Genomic DNA, 13,376 nt, shown 5'->3' with positions numbered 1-13,376 from the left:
AAGAATTTTGGGTTCATATCCTTAATTTTCCTTTTTTTATATCCTTAATTTTCTCGCATTGTTCTTACAGCATTTCAAATTCTTGAAAGAAAAAAAAAAGATATTTTCTGCTATACCACAAAAGATTTATATCTCATGATTCTTGAATTTCATTTTATTTGATTGTCAGTTATCCCTCTTTTTTAATTGTATTCAATGCTTTTGTGGCTTATTCGGAGTTTGTTCTATGCTACACCACGATAATTTAAATTCATATATTGATTGCTATAAACAATGGGTTCATTTTTTTTTATTTTTTTTTTTGTATTGCAGTATTTGCAGGGGAAGCAATTGTGGAGTAAAGTTCCACCAAATAAATGAAGCATATGATGTAAGTAAAATCTTCGAACTTTTTTTGTTTACTTACTTGTCCTTTTCTCCTTTAGGTTTAATTTCACAGATCTTGTTCGATTGTCACTTAGGCCTCGTTTGATTGCTAAGATAAGATTAAATAAATCTAATGAAAACCCAATTATTTTATCGGGCACCGAGACGTCCAACAAAAAAACTACCTAAAAGGCCGATAAGCTATGATGATAATATAATATTTGCAAGTTGACCCGAAAAGTTATTGGGATACCAAACATTAAACGAAGTTAAATTATTTAGCTAATAATGGTTAATCTCCCCAACTAAACGAGGACTCATAGTCTAATTTTATAGTAAGAGGTTCAATGCCAATTCTCCAATAAGCGTAAATAAGGGATGATAAGAACTAATTTTTTGGCACCCTGAAAAGTTATTGAACCAACTAAATACGAGGCATTAACCTCTTTTTTTTCTCGCGATGGCGATATATTAGTAGCGATTTTGTTCACTTGAAGCATTTACTAATAATTATTAGAGTATGAAATTGACCTACGTGGTCGATTCTTGAATATCGACGTGATATGTGTTTGTTTTGGTTTAGTTACTTCTTGTAATGAAATACTTTCATGATAGGAATCATTTGCTTTCTCATTAAAGTTGATCTCCATTAGCTGACTAGTCGATTTTCGATCACCCACCGAAGCCCTTACATGTACAAGAATGAATGATTATTAGAAACATGGAAATATACGTGTGTTCAAATATTGTGGATAATTCTAATTCTCGGTGGGATTTTATATATATTCAATGGAATTTTTTTTGTTTTTGCAGATTGTGATTAGTAATTTACGAGGGGAAGTGAGCACACCACAAACAGAGATGTGCGACGATGGTGATTCGGAAGAAGGGATGAGAGGAATGAACGATCAAGATTGGGAGTTGTGGGAAGAGTGGATGGGATGGGAAGGTGCTGGAATTCGAGATTACTCTTCCCATATTAACCCTTACATTTAATGACATCTTCAAAATGAGTTTAATCAAGTGTTTATATATATATATATTGTATTGAAGTTGTAAAGATGGTTGAGGTTGCTGTGTATAATGATGTTTAATATATATATTTTTTTTTTTGCTGTATATATCATGGCATTGTTCCTTGGAAGGAACACTGTTAATTGTATCTTGTATATCAATGTTAATTATTAAATGATTTTACTTAGTATATTTGAGTTTTACATTCTCTTGTTATGTTGAGGTTTGTCTTGTTTGAATTGTTGTGCTTTGATTCCATGCTGACCTCCTCTTAGAAATATAGAAAATTTGGACTCCCGTTGTTCAATCCTAAACGATACACGCTTCCAATGACACCTAGTAATCGTTTGCCCCGTCGATTGGCCGTTTGCCGTTATCTTTCTTTGAGGGGCGGTTTGACCCGGACGAGTGAACAAAATTGGAGGGGCGGTTTTAAAAAACAAGAAAAATGGTTGATGTAAGAAGTGGTGGGTTCAAATAGTGTTTTCCATTATTTTGGGGTATATAATATAATAATAAAAAAAGAGAGAGAAAGGGCGATATGGTAATTAACCACATTATCCGTCCCAAACAACCCAACCTTTCGTGAGATTAACACACCTAGTTTCAATCCCATAGACTCGAATCCCACCAACCAAAACCGAGATCCCATCCAACTAACACCAATCCATACAGTAGAATTTGAAAAAGAACCCCAAATCCCATCCCATCCCATCAACCCAACCAAAAGGGGCCTTATAGTATATTTGATGGGATTGGAAATACAGTTTAAATTTATTATTTTATTATACTAAGGTTCCGTTTAGTTGGCAAGATAAGGTTAGTCAAGATAAGATTAAATAATTTAATGAAACCCAATTATTTTATATGAGTTTGCAACGTTCAACAAAAAAAACTCATTATAAGGCAAGATAAACCATGATTATATAATTTTGGCGGATCGACCCGACAATTTATTGGGGATACCAAACATCAAATTAAGTCTAACTATATAGTTAATCATAGTTTATCTTGGCAACCAAACGGGGCCTAAGTGAAATAGTCGAGTGGATGATTTTAACCGACTATGTATAAATGGGTTGTTTGGTGTGATTTTAAGTTTACTCAAAAGTCCGTTATCTGGTTAATCATAGTTTATCTTGGCAACCAAACGGGGCCTAAGTGAAATAGTCGAGTGGATAATTTTAAGCGACTATGTATAAATGGGTTGTTTGATGTGATTTTAAGTTTACTCAAAAGTCCGTTGTCTGAAATTATCGAACCAATCGACTTTTTTAATATTATAAATCTATTAAAAATATTTAATGGTAATTAATTTTTTAAATTATGAAAATAAAATTTTAGGGGAAAAGTCAAAAATTTAAAACTTAATTATTTAAAAAGAATTGAAAACTCAAAATTCAAATTTATAACCTCCAAGTACTATTTTGGTTTATAGTTCCTATTTCCTATTCTTCTTTATGTATTTACTTATTGCAGAAATTTTGTTGAAAAAAAAAAAGCTTTTATATTTATAAGGTTAGGTTAACATATTTTTTCCCAAAATTTTGAATATTTTTTGAAAAACCTTTTAAAAAGTTGATAGAATAACACTATGACTGTGAAAAAAAAATAAAAAAGTAGAAAACATTCATTGAACATAATAAATTATAATAGTATGGGCGATAATACAAACCAACCGACTCATTTTTTACCTGACAAAGTCGGTTGCGAACTATTATCCGAGTGACCCTCAATCTTCGGGTCGGTAATGATTTTCAGTATTCAGCAAAATTGATTAGTCGGATCAGGGAGATAATTGACCGATAATCACCCGACTCAATCCATGCCCAACAAGTATGAAACATTAAAGCATGGTCTATTATTATTATATTTTTTTATCGACAATAGTGTAATATTCTTTGTAGTAGAGTACAAAGAGATCCTTAGCATCCATTCAAATTATATCGGGTAAATTCCCATCTCGTGCAATACTTGCAAATTGTACGACAATTTAAATCACTTTAGGTTAACCATTTGTGACCAAAGTTAACTAAAAGATACTGACAAATAAATCCGACCTTAGGTCAAATAAATCGCGCTTTCTCAGTCCCACCGATTAGTCATATCTTCGAGTTAACATAATCACATTTGTTATGCCTAGAACTACAAGTGATGGTTTAGTAATATATTTAATTAATTATGGTTAAGTTACTATAAGATATAACTTGGCCTCATTGTTCTAACAAAAAAGAAAAGCTAGAATTTTTCCAATACTGATTATTCTCTAATCTCTTAATTATTTGGTAATGAATGATAATAATGTGTTACAAAGGTTACTTCTACATATTAATTTAATTTAAAACCACAAGCGCCTGTAGCTCAGTGGATAGAGCGTCTGTTTCCTAAGCAGAAAGTCGTAGGTTCGACCCCTACCTGGCGCGTTCCAATTAAATTTTTGTATATTTGTATTCAAATATTTGCTTCCAACATATTCAAGAGACAGTTGCACGAGTTCAATTTGATATTGTTAGTGGGTAGGAGGAGATATGATTAACTAATGTAATCTTTTTTGGGATAAATCAAAGCTGTAGAACAATTAGCTATACCTTGAAGAATATTACTCGATCGGTAAATCGATAGAACCGAACCGAATAAAAAATTTGGTCCGGTATATTGATGGCCAATATACCATACGGCATACAATACCGAATACCAAAATATTTAAAAAAAAATATCGTACTAGTTTAAATACTTATAAATTGATGATATTTTTTTCCATTATTTACAAATTAGCCTCTAGTGGTAATTACTTATTTCTTTTAATTTTAAGGCCGATTATTGAAATAAAAAAAATTAAAATTTTGTTTTTTTATCTTTTTTAAAATATGAAAATATGTTTTCGGTTTTACCGGTATCGAACCGAAAAAACCGAAGGTAAAAAACCGTACGGAACCGAATAGTTCGATACGGCAAATGGTACAAATTTTCAAATTACCAGAATTTCAGTAGTTCTAAGTTCCGGTACAATAATTCGGTACCGTTTTACTGCATGAACACCCCTACCAATAGCTTGTAAAATTGCACGAGAACGATTTTTTCCACTACATTTCGAGAAAAAAAAGGTTTAACCGTAACCCGTTCTTCACCGAGCATCTCAAAAGATCCTCGAGTAATAAATACCATGGAGAAACTAAAAACCCCACCACCATGTGCATACCTTATACTCTTGTAGGTGAAAAAAACAAATTATCCTAGCATAAATTAAAACATTGACTAAAAATAACAAGACAAAAATTGGGGATGATGTAATGAATAAAAGCCTCAAAAAACTTATAAAAAGGGGACCCTTCATTTTAATGAATCCCAATCCTTAATACTACCAAACTTTAAATTTTGGTCCTTTTTCTGACAGATCAACGCATATGGAACCAAATTATATGTGGGGTTGAGGGGTTGACCTTCTTCAACCATAAATAAATTATTGAAAAATTGAATTGACACATCTTGCACATTTTGTCTAGTTACTATTTTTTTTTTTCTTTTATATGTCTTTTGTATCGAAAGAACTGCAACCAATCGTATAAATGCAATGCGAAGATTTTGTTAGGAAGACTATGCATTGGTTTGAGTGCAGTATTAGATCAATGGTTCAATTTCCTTTGGGTTCAATTGTACGCCATTTATAAGGCCACTGTAAAAAGAACAACAACCACATATAGATGCAGATGCACTGTGTAGAAGTTGTGTGTGACAAATTCGATTTGGAAAGCGTTCGCAGTGAATTTCGAAGTCCAGTCATTTGACTTCGTGGTTCTACTCCACCAACTAGGCCGCCTCTTTGGCCCTAGCTAATTAGGCCACCAATGAGAGAGAGAGAGAGAGAGAGAGAGAGAGAGAGAGAGAGAGCATGTATGTTGAGCCATCAAATCACTTGTAAAGTTGTAATATGAATCCAAACAAATACAATTTGTGTTATGCATGCAAGAGTTGCACCAAATGGATTACAAGCTAATAATGCAAATTAATGAAATAGTAGCTAAAACTAAAAAAAAAAAATTAAAAAAAAAGCCACATATTTATATTAATTGTTGAAAATAGGAATATCTATACTATACTATACTATATTATAAAGTACTCAAAAAAAAAAAAAAAACTTGCTATAGATATTCGAAGTACAAAATTAAACTTCTAATATTCATCACTATCTCACTAATTAACTATATATTAAAAATTATTCTTCCATGCATCAAATGGTGGTGTTTGCATGGATAAAACTGAATATTTGCTGAACTGAATTCGCCATATCTTCAGCTGTGAACCTTGCCTCCCCTCCAATCTGCATGCATTCAAATATCATAAAACAATATATATAAATATTGAGAAAATAAATAAAATAAATATTTATTTAGAATATATATATATATATATATATATATATATATATATATATATATATATATATATATATAAATGTACCTTGACATTGAAAGAGTAGAGAACAGTTTGCTCAATAGTAGTAATATTGGTGTGAAGAATAGTGAGCTGCAAATCCTCAAGTGCAGCTATGGTTTGAATGAGCTGTCCCGGCCTTCGTCTCGATAGAATCTTTATCAATGCATCGAACCCTAGAAGCTTCACCTCCACATCCGCCAAGTACGATTTTATCTCCGCCGTTTCTTCTTCTTGTTGCATTCCGTTGTTCTCGTATTCCCCATTGGCGGCAATAATAGCCATCGGAGGAAACGGCGGCGGCGCCGGATGATCTCCGACCGGCGGCGGCGGCGGCGGCTTCTGTGGCCCATCGCCGTAGAGCCGCCGCCTCTTCTGCGACTCGAGGCATTGGAGAAGTTGCTCCAACTCTCTCACGAACTCGATTGCTCCACCGATTATTGATGCTTGATCACCCTATAACATGTAACATCATTTTTTCTTTAACTTACACACTTAGATCATATGTAGATATTATAATATATGGGGGTATCATATTCAAATTGAAAGGGCACTTTTTGTGTGTGTGTGTGTGTAAAGATGGGGCGTAATTTATTGCATTTAACACCCCGTGTTTACTCTAATTGTTAAAAAAACCCTCCTATAATGCAATTTTGTTAGCAAATTACCCCGAAATTAATATGAGTTTATCGCATTTAGTACCCCGTATCCTATATCATATCGAATTACTAAAAACCGCCTCATGTTATTCATTAAAAAAAAGAAAAAAAACCCAATGATCAGTTTTTAGGATGTCTAGTTTGCTATAAAAAGTTGAATCATAGAGGGGTGTTTTTGCCAATATTAACAAACAATTAGAGTTTTTTTAGCAATTAGAGTAAACAGAAGGGTGCTGAATGCAATAAACCCCATTACAATATATATATATATATATATATATATATATATATATATATATATATATATATATATATATATATATATATATATATATATGAGCATATTCAAATTGAAGTAAAGATGAATTTAGATAAGTTACCCTTTGGACATAGGAGCTAGGCATGAGAGACCTCAATACTCGAAGATGCTCGTTCATTTGCTTCCTTCGATTCCTCTCGACTGCAATGTGAGTCATTCGTTGGCTCTCGACTTCTTCGCTAGTCTTCGTACTTCGCGGCCTCTTTCTCTTGCTCTTATTACCTTCCGTAATAATTAGTGGACTCTTCTCGAGATTATTTTCGCCAATTAGAAACCTCATCGAATTACTATTATTATTATTAATCGGAATATTCTCCTCAAACCTAATCTCATTTTCACCACCATCATCATCATCGTCGCCCATTTTTACATCGTCCCTCAATTCTTGATTACGATCGCCATCTTGCAACTTGTGACGGTCGTCGTTCAAAACCGGGAACTTGAGGAAGTAAACCGGATCGAGCCCGTTTTCTAATTCTTCGGTGGCTTTTGATTGGTTTAGTAAGCCCAATTTAGGCCCGAAGTCCGCAAACTGCATCACGTCTGCGAAGCTCAACTTGTCGAACGAGTTTGAGCCGCCGGAGAAGTTAGGCGGCGGCGGCGGCGGCGGTTGCTGGTTAATTAGCGGTGGATTATTATTGAGCATGTAATCCACTATTTGGTTTGTTGGTTGATGAACTTCCATGGAATTATAATCAAGTCCACCAAAATTATTACCCTGCAAAAATATAGTAGGTTCCATGTAGTAAAACAACATGTCTATCAAATGAAACAAAATTTATATCTATCTATATATATATATATATATATATATATATATATATATATATATATATATATATATATATATACCGAATAGTTTCCTTCTTTCTCCATGGTATAATGCTGTCAATCAGTAGGCCAAAAAACCCTAAGTGGGCTCACTTCATGCAAACAAACAAAAGCGTTGACAAAATTTTCGACAGCTTTCCAAAGGGTCCACTATGTATATATATATACACATATATATGTATGTATATATATATACGGCCCTGAAGATCAAAATATACAAAAAAAAAAAAATAATGTCAAATTTTCAAGAAAATGGAGAAAACTGTAAGGATTTTAACTCATCAAATGATTGGTTTGAATATCATATAATGACAAAAAATAATAAATTATGCAAACATACATACAAATATATATATATATATATATATATATATATATATAATTATATATATATATATAAGGACAAATAGTGTCAGTGAATTGAATCATATATATATCAACTTAGGTACAAACCTTGAGAAAAGAGATGTATCAGTAGAAAAAACACAAGTGAAAATTAATCAATATATATATATATATATATATATATATATATATATATATGTATATATAAAGATGATATTTTGATATATGTAAGAAAATGGAGGCTGGGTTGACTTTATATATAGTGTATGTATATATGTATATGCATGATGCATGTGTAAATGAGAGGAGCCTTTGGATTAATTTCCACCTCACTTTAATTTTAATTTTAATTTTTATTTTTAATTTTTACAGGTAGCTCCTTTCATTAATGTGTGTCACAGGTTAACACCACCGCACCTTAGCTTTACTTTTTCATGACTGCTGTAATTGATCCAACGCTCGAGATTATTTTAAATTAAAGTTTTTTTTTTTTTTTTTTTTTTTTTTTGAACTTTGAATCTTGAAATGTAATGGAGATGGTTTTTGATCTGGATTTTGCTTCTACCTATATCTACCTATACATATTAATTCAAGAGACTTTTCTTTTACGTAATTTACTCTCGTCGTGCCAAAATATGTGTCGCTTTTCGATTCCTAGCATCCCAATTAAGAAAATTATATACATCTGAAATAGTATTAAATTATTAATTTTTAATTAACTAATTTTCTTTCAAATGCAGTAGAATCTCGATAAATTAATAACCTCGCTTAAATAATAATTTTTTTCGATTGTGACTTGTTGGTCGAAAACCTACACGCAAGTGCACGTATCGTACAAGTAATATAGTGGACTAAAAGTCCGGATATCGAACCCACAGGGAATATTTAATTATCTAATCATAGACGCTAAATTCTACCAATTAATATCAAGCCCACCCTACACAGTCGAGTTTTGAGAGAATAAACTAAATTAAACTAAATTAAAAAGCAAGCAAAAACAAGAAAGCAAATTAAAATACGAAGATTAATCAAAGTAGACAAGCCTAGGATTTTATTCTTTCCCCTATGTGATTATTACTCCCTCAATTCCTTCAATTATGCAAGCAATTAACCCGGATTATTAACCTGAGATGCTAAAATAATCATAACCCGCTTCCGCGTGTATTACAATTCTAATACTCTAGATTCAATTACTATATTCCTATGCAATTAATTCTAGAACAAAGCATTAAGCACAAATCTCAATAATGGCTACCTAAGAGATTAACTATATTCTTATGTTAATACCACAAAGGCTCTTCTACCACAGTTCTAATTATTAACCCGATCTTCCGATTCATGCGATTAACAATAACATAAAAGCGCATAAAGTGGCCAGTTTCATGAACTTAATAAAACAAGTAGAAGAAATAATCCGGAATTAAAACTTGCATAAAATCATAGAATTGGGTTCATAAATCCCACATAGGGTTCCAAATAAAATCCTAGAAATAAAGACTTAGTTACTCGTAATTCTTATGATAAATAAAATAAAATAAATAAATTAAATAAGAAAAACTATGCTTGAATCTTCGTTGATCTTCTTTGCTTTTGAATTTGCGTCCAAAGATTGATCCTCAATTGTGTGCTTGGCTTGGTCTTATATATGGTGAAGAATTTGGGGAATAAGACAGTTTCCTTGTGCAATTAAAATTCCTTTACTGCGCAATTTCGGAGTCTCGGACGGGGGTCTCACAATTTGCACTAAAACTGGGACGGGGGTCTCAGCTTTAAATCTTCAGAATTTTGATATTTTCACTTTTGACCCATATTTTCGCCAAAATTGCAGTTTTGACCCCATACTTTTCCAATTCTTCAATTTGTACCTAAAATACAATAAATCAACTTTTTAAGCACCAATTATCGTTAAAACACACCAAAAGCTCAAATAAAAAGATATGATAAAGTGTAAAAATATACACTTAACACACCCCCAAACTTGAACTTTTGCTTGTCCTCAAGCAAAATTTACCAATAAGCAAATAATTCAACGATAACATCTCATCACATAGATCAATGACCAACTTCACGTTTTCAGAACTTGTAATTATAATGACAATTCTTAGGCATTCGCATGCTCAAAATTCAACAACACTTAGTCACTCACCATTACCAAAAACCACAATTCATACAATTGCTTCAAGTATCCAATATTTGCAAGTTAAAAATAGAGAAAATTTATACTTACATGCATATGCTTGACTCCAAATACTCACCAAATTATTCTACTCTACTAATATCGAACATTAAGCTATTGGGATCATTGGGGCTTTGTGACTTTCAATTGTTAGGCTCTTTGGTTCGAGGTAGGAAATATGGGTATATGTGGCTATTCTTCTTGAATTTAGGTGATTACGCCAAAATTTGAAAGATAGGCGCTTGAAACAATGAATTCACCTCAACGGACTCTAATAAACTCGATTCTCAAAAGTTCAAAAGTCTCCACTTTTGCTTTTGAGGCAATGGATCGAGTTTTCAAAAATAATTCAACAACTAGCCCTTATTTCTCCCTTCTAGTCTCTTCTTCTTCTTCTTTTTCTTTTTTTTTTTTTTATTTTTTTTTATTTTTTTTTATATATATATGGAAGCAAAGATATTTGTCTTTTTTTGTTTCCTTTTTTTTTTATTTTTTTTTTCGAAGAAGAAGAAGGACCTTATAAAAATTTTCAACCGAACTTCAAGGGTTAATTTTTCAAGAGTCTCCACTTTTCTACCTTATACACATGGCTAAAAGAAAGAACACTTTTTCTCCGAGGCTCAAATCAAGGTTCTAAGGATAATTTCGATAAAAAGGTCGGCTTGAAAGGCTCAAACGGTTCAAAGAAGGCCCAAATCATATCCCAAATCACTCACTACTCAATACTTCGTATCATAAATTTCCTAAGGTGAGTCTTAAAACCGATCATAGCATGATCTAGCACAAATTAATTCCAAATTTAAAATACAAAACATTCAACAAAAGCAATGCACAAAATGTGATTCCTAGCAATAATTCGCTTCTAAGTCCCGTTGAATCGAAAGCTAAACAAACATCAAATCCTTATCACATAAAACAAACAATCTCATCATCAAACATTGATCATCTCTCATCATCACAAATCATCGATGCATTCAACTCAAGCAATTTTTTTTTTTAATATTCCGGAAAAACGAGAAAAACAATAAAAACGAATAAAACCTAATGCATGCAAACTAAAACAATTAAGCACAAAAATAACATGTTTTTCACCCCCAAACTTAAAATTTTCGTTGCCCTCAACGAAATTAGCACAAAGTTTAAGGATAGAAAACACCTGATTTAGTCGGAGTCGATGTGATCGGGGTGTTCCTCCCTAGCTATCTCATGCTCCTCATCATCGGAAAGCTCTCTCGCTCCATCTTCATTCGGAATCGTCGATCGGTACGGGAGCTTGAGGCTTCGGGGTCGTCTCGGGCTTGAGGAGCGGCTTTGGAAGAGGAATCGTCGTTTTGGTGGCACTTTTCTTGCCTTTTCCTTTGCATTTAGAAGATGAAGCTTCTCTCGTACGGCTTCTTTTGTTGGACAAGAAAGTTGGGAGAGAGGTTGGAATAGATTCGTTAAGAATTGGTTGACAATCGAACTCAAAATTTGGTTGGAGCAAATTATCGAACACCTTGTGGGCGTGTCTTGAAAGAGTAGATTTTGAAGATTTTGGTTCGATTCTCTTGCTTCCATTTGTGTGTGGGAGTTTGAGAGAAGGAATGAGGAGGGTTTAGGAAATAATGGGGGAGAAAATATGATTTTTAAACATTTAAAACGCCCCAAATAGGTTCGGACGGCCGTCCCGGTTTTTGTGCTACATTTCGGACGGCCGTCCGAAATTTTTTTCTCCTTACTGGTTGTGGGACGGGGGTCCCACATTTACACCTATTTGTGGGACGGCCGTCCCACAGGCAGTGGTGCAAATTTTTTTTTTTTTTTTTTTTTTTTTTTTTTTTTTTTTCCGGACGGCCGACTCGACTCTCGATCACGTTTTCGACCCTGAAAAGTAAAATTAAAATTATAAATTAGAATGCATGCTTATGATATTAAAAAAAAACGAAAAATTAAAGAAAAATGCGAAAAACAATAAAGCTCGGGTTGCCTCCCGAGAAGCGCTAAGTTTAAAGTCTTCAGCCAGACATTGCTTCGTTAAAATTGTTATGTCCAATCCAAAGCCTTGTAGATTGCGCATCCATCCATGAGCTTTGTCACTTCAATTTCAACCGATACAGGGATAGAATTGCAATATGCCAGGGTCCACCTTAGCTTGTAGTCTTTCTTAGTTGTAATAAATCGGTACGAAGCCAAGTTGGGATCTTCATCACCCGCTCCCTCAAATCGGTACACAAAAACCTCACGTCCGCGTATAGCCTCCACTTCAAACACATTCGTCTTCTTATCAACCTCTATTGATGCCTTCAAAGCCACGTCAGGAATAACAATAAGATCATCAATTTGAATATTTGCACTAACCACATCCATCTCCTTCTTCTCTTGTTCCGAGACATCTTTGGAGTTGAGCTCGATTTCATTGTCCGATTCATCATCTTCAAGTGTCTTCGTAATTTCTTTTTCCCTCTCATCGACACTATTTTCTAGGTCTAAAGGATTTTTCTCATCACAAGTTTCAGACGGATTTTCGTTGTTGCAACCATTCTCGATATTGTCTGAAATATTTTCATGAGACCTCTTGAGCTTCATCTCTTCCAACATTATTTCAAGTCTTCGGATAGATGCTTGAGTGGACTTCATAAAATCTTCAAGGATGGATTTCCTATAACACTCCTCAATAGTGGGTTCTCGTGGCTTTGCATAATAGGTTTGAAAATCATCAAATTGCGGCTCACGATGTTGAAAATTGTGGAAATCTTGGCTTGAATTGCTCTGCTCGTACGTGTTGGTGTATGTGTTCCAGTAACCTCTGTTGGTATTATCTATGAAATTATTCGCTTTCGGTGCATACCAACATTGGTTAGTGTAATGATCTCCACCACATCTTGAACAAAGTAACGGCATATTATAGGTATTTTGGAGGTATTCACCAGACGGAAGCCATTCATATCCTGTTTGAGTTTCGCGAAAATTGTAACCTGACATGTAACCAAAGAAAAGAGAAAAAAAAATATTAAAAAAAAATTAATTTGGGTGAATCGTGAAAATTGTTCAAATTTAGAGCTACAATAAAATAAACAATTAAAATATTCCCCGGCAACGGCGCCAAAAACTTGTTGGTCGAAAACCTACACGCAAGTGCACGTATCGTACAAGTAATATAGTGGACTAAAAGTCCGGATATCGAACCCACAGGGAATATTTAATTATCTAATCCTAGACGCTAAATTCTACCAATTAATATCAAGCCCACCCTACA

General features: G+C 33.4%; 1 protein-coding gene and 1 non-coding gene across 2 annotated transcripts; one reads left to right on the top strand and one right to left on the bottom strand.

Moving 5' to 3' along the window:
• Positions 1-3,730: 3,730 nt before the first annotated feature.
• On the top strand, positions 3,731-3,803 carry TRNAR-CCU (transfer RNA arginine (anticodon CCU)). The gene has a single exon. It is a non-coding gene; the product is annotated as a tRNA-Arg (tRNA).
• Positions 3,804-5,276: 1,473 nt separating this feature from the next.
• On the bottom strand, positions 5,277-8,211 carry FMA (basic helix-loop-helix (bHLH) DNA-binding superfamily protein). The gene is made up of 5 exons (XM_088820789.1): positions 8,074-8,211; positions 7,642-7,820; positions 6,851-7,507; positions 5,839-6,267; positions 5,277-5,698 (listed from the first exon to the last, which is right to left on the bottom strand). Exons 2-5 carry the CDS (start codon positions 7,663-7,665, stop codon positions 5,609-5,611), a joined length of 1,200 nt encoding a protein of 399 aa, XP_088676915.1. The 5' UTR covers positions 7,666-7,820; positions 8,074-8,211; the 3' UTR covers positions 5,277-5,608.
• Between the last annotated feature and the right edge of the window lie 5,165 nt (positions 8,212-13,376).

This window comes from Erythranthe guttata, chromosome 7, assembly GCF_056151865.1.
Source record: "Erythranthe guttata isolate IM_541 chromosome 7, IM_541, whole genome shotgun sequence".
Lineage (NCBI taxonomy): Eukaryota > Viridiplantae > Streptophyta > Magnoliopsida > Lamiales > Phrymaceae > Erythranthe > Erythranthe guttata.
This window is presented reverse-complemented; position numbering and strand designations above follow the sequence as displayed.

What these genes read in the sequence shown, in the direction of transcription:
- FMA (XM_088820789.1), bottom strand. Translation starts at nt 7,665, where the DNA reads ATGGAGAAAGAAGGAAACTATTCG. An exon ending in AGAAAGAAGGAAACTATTCG is followed by an intron (nt 7,508 to 7,641) that starts GTATATATATAT and finishes ATATTTTTGCAG; the next exon opens with GGTAATAATTTTGGTGGACT. An exon ending in CTAGCTCCTATGTCCAAAGG is followed by an intron (nt 6,268 to 6,850) that starts GTAACTTATCTA and finishes TACATGTTATAG; the next exon opens with GGTGATCAAGCATCAATAAT.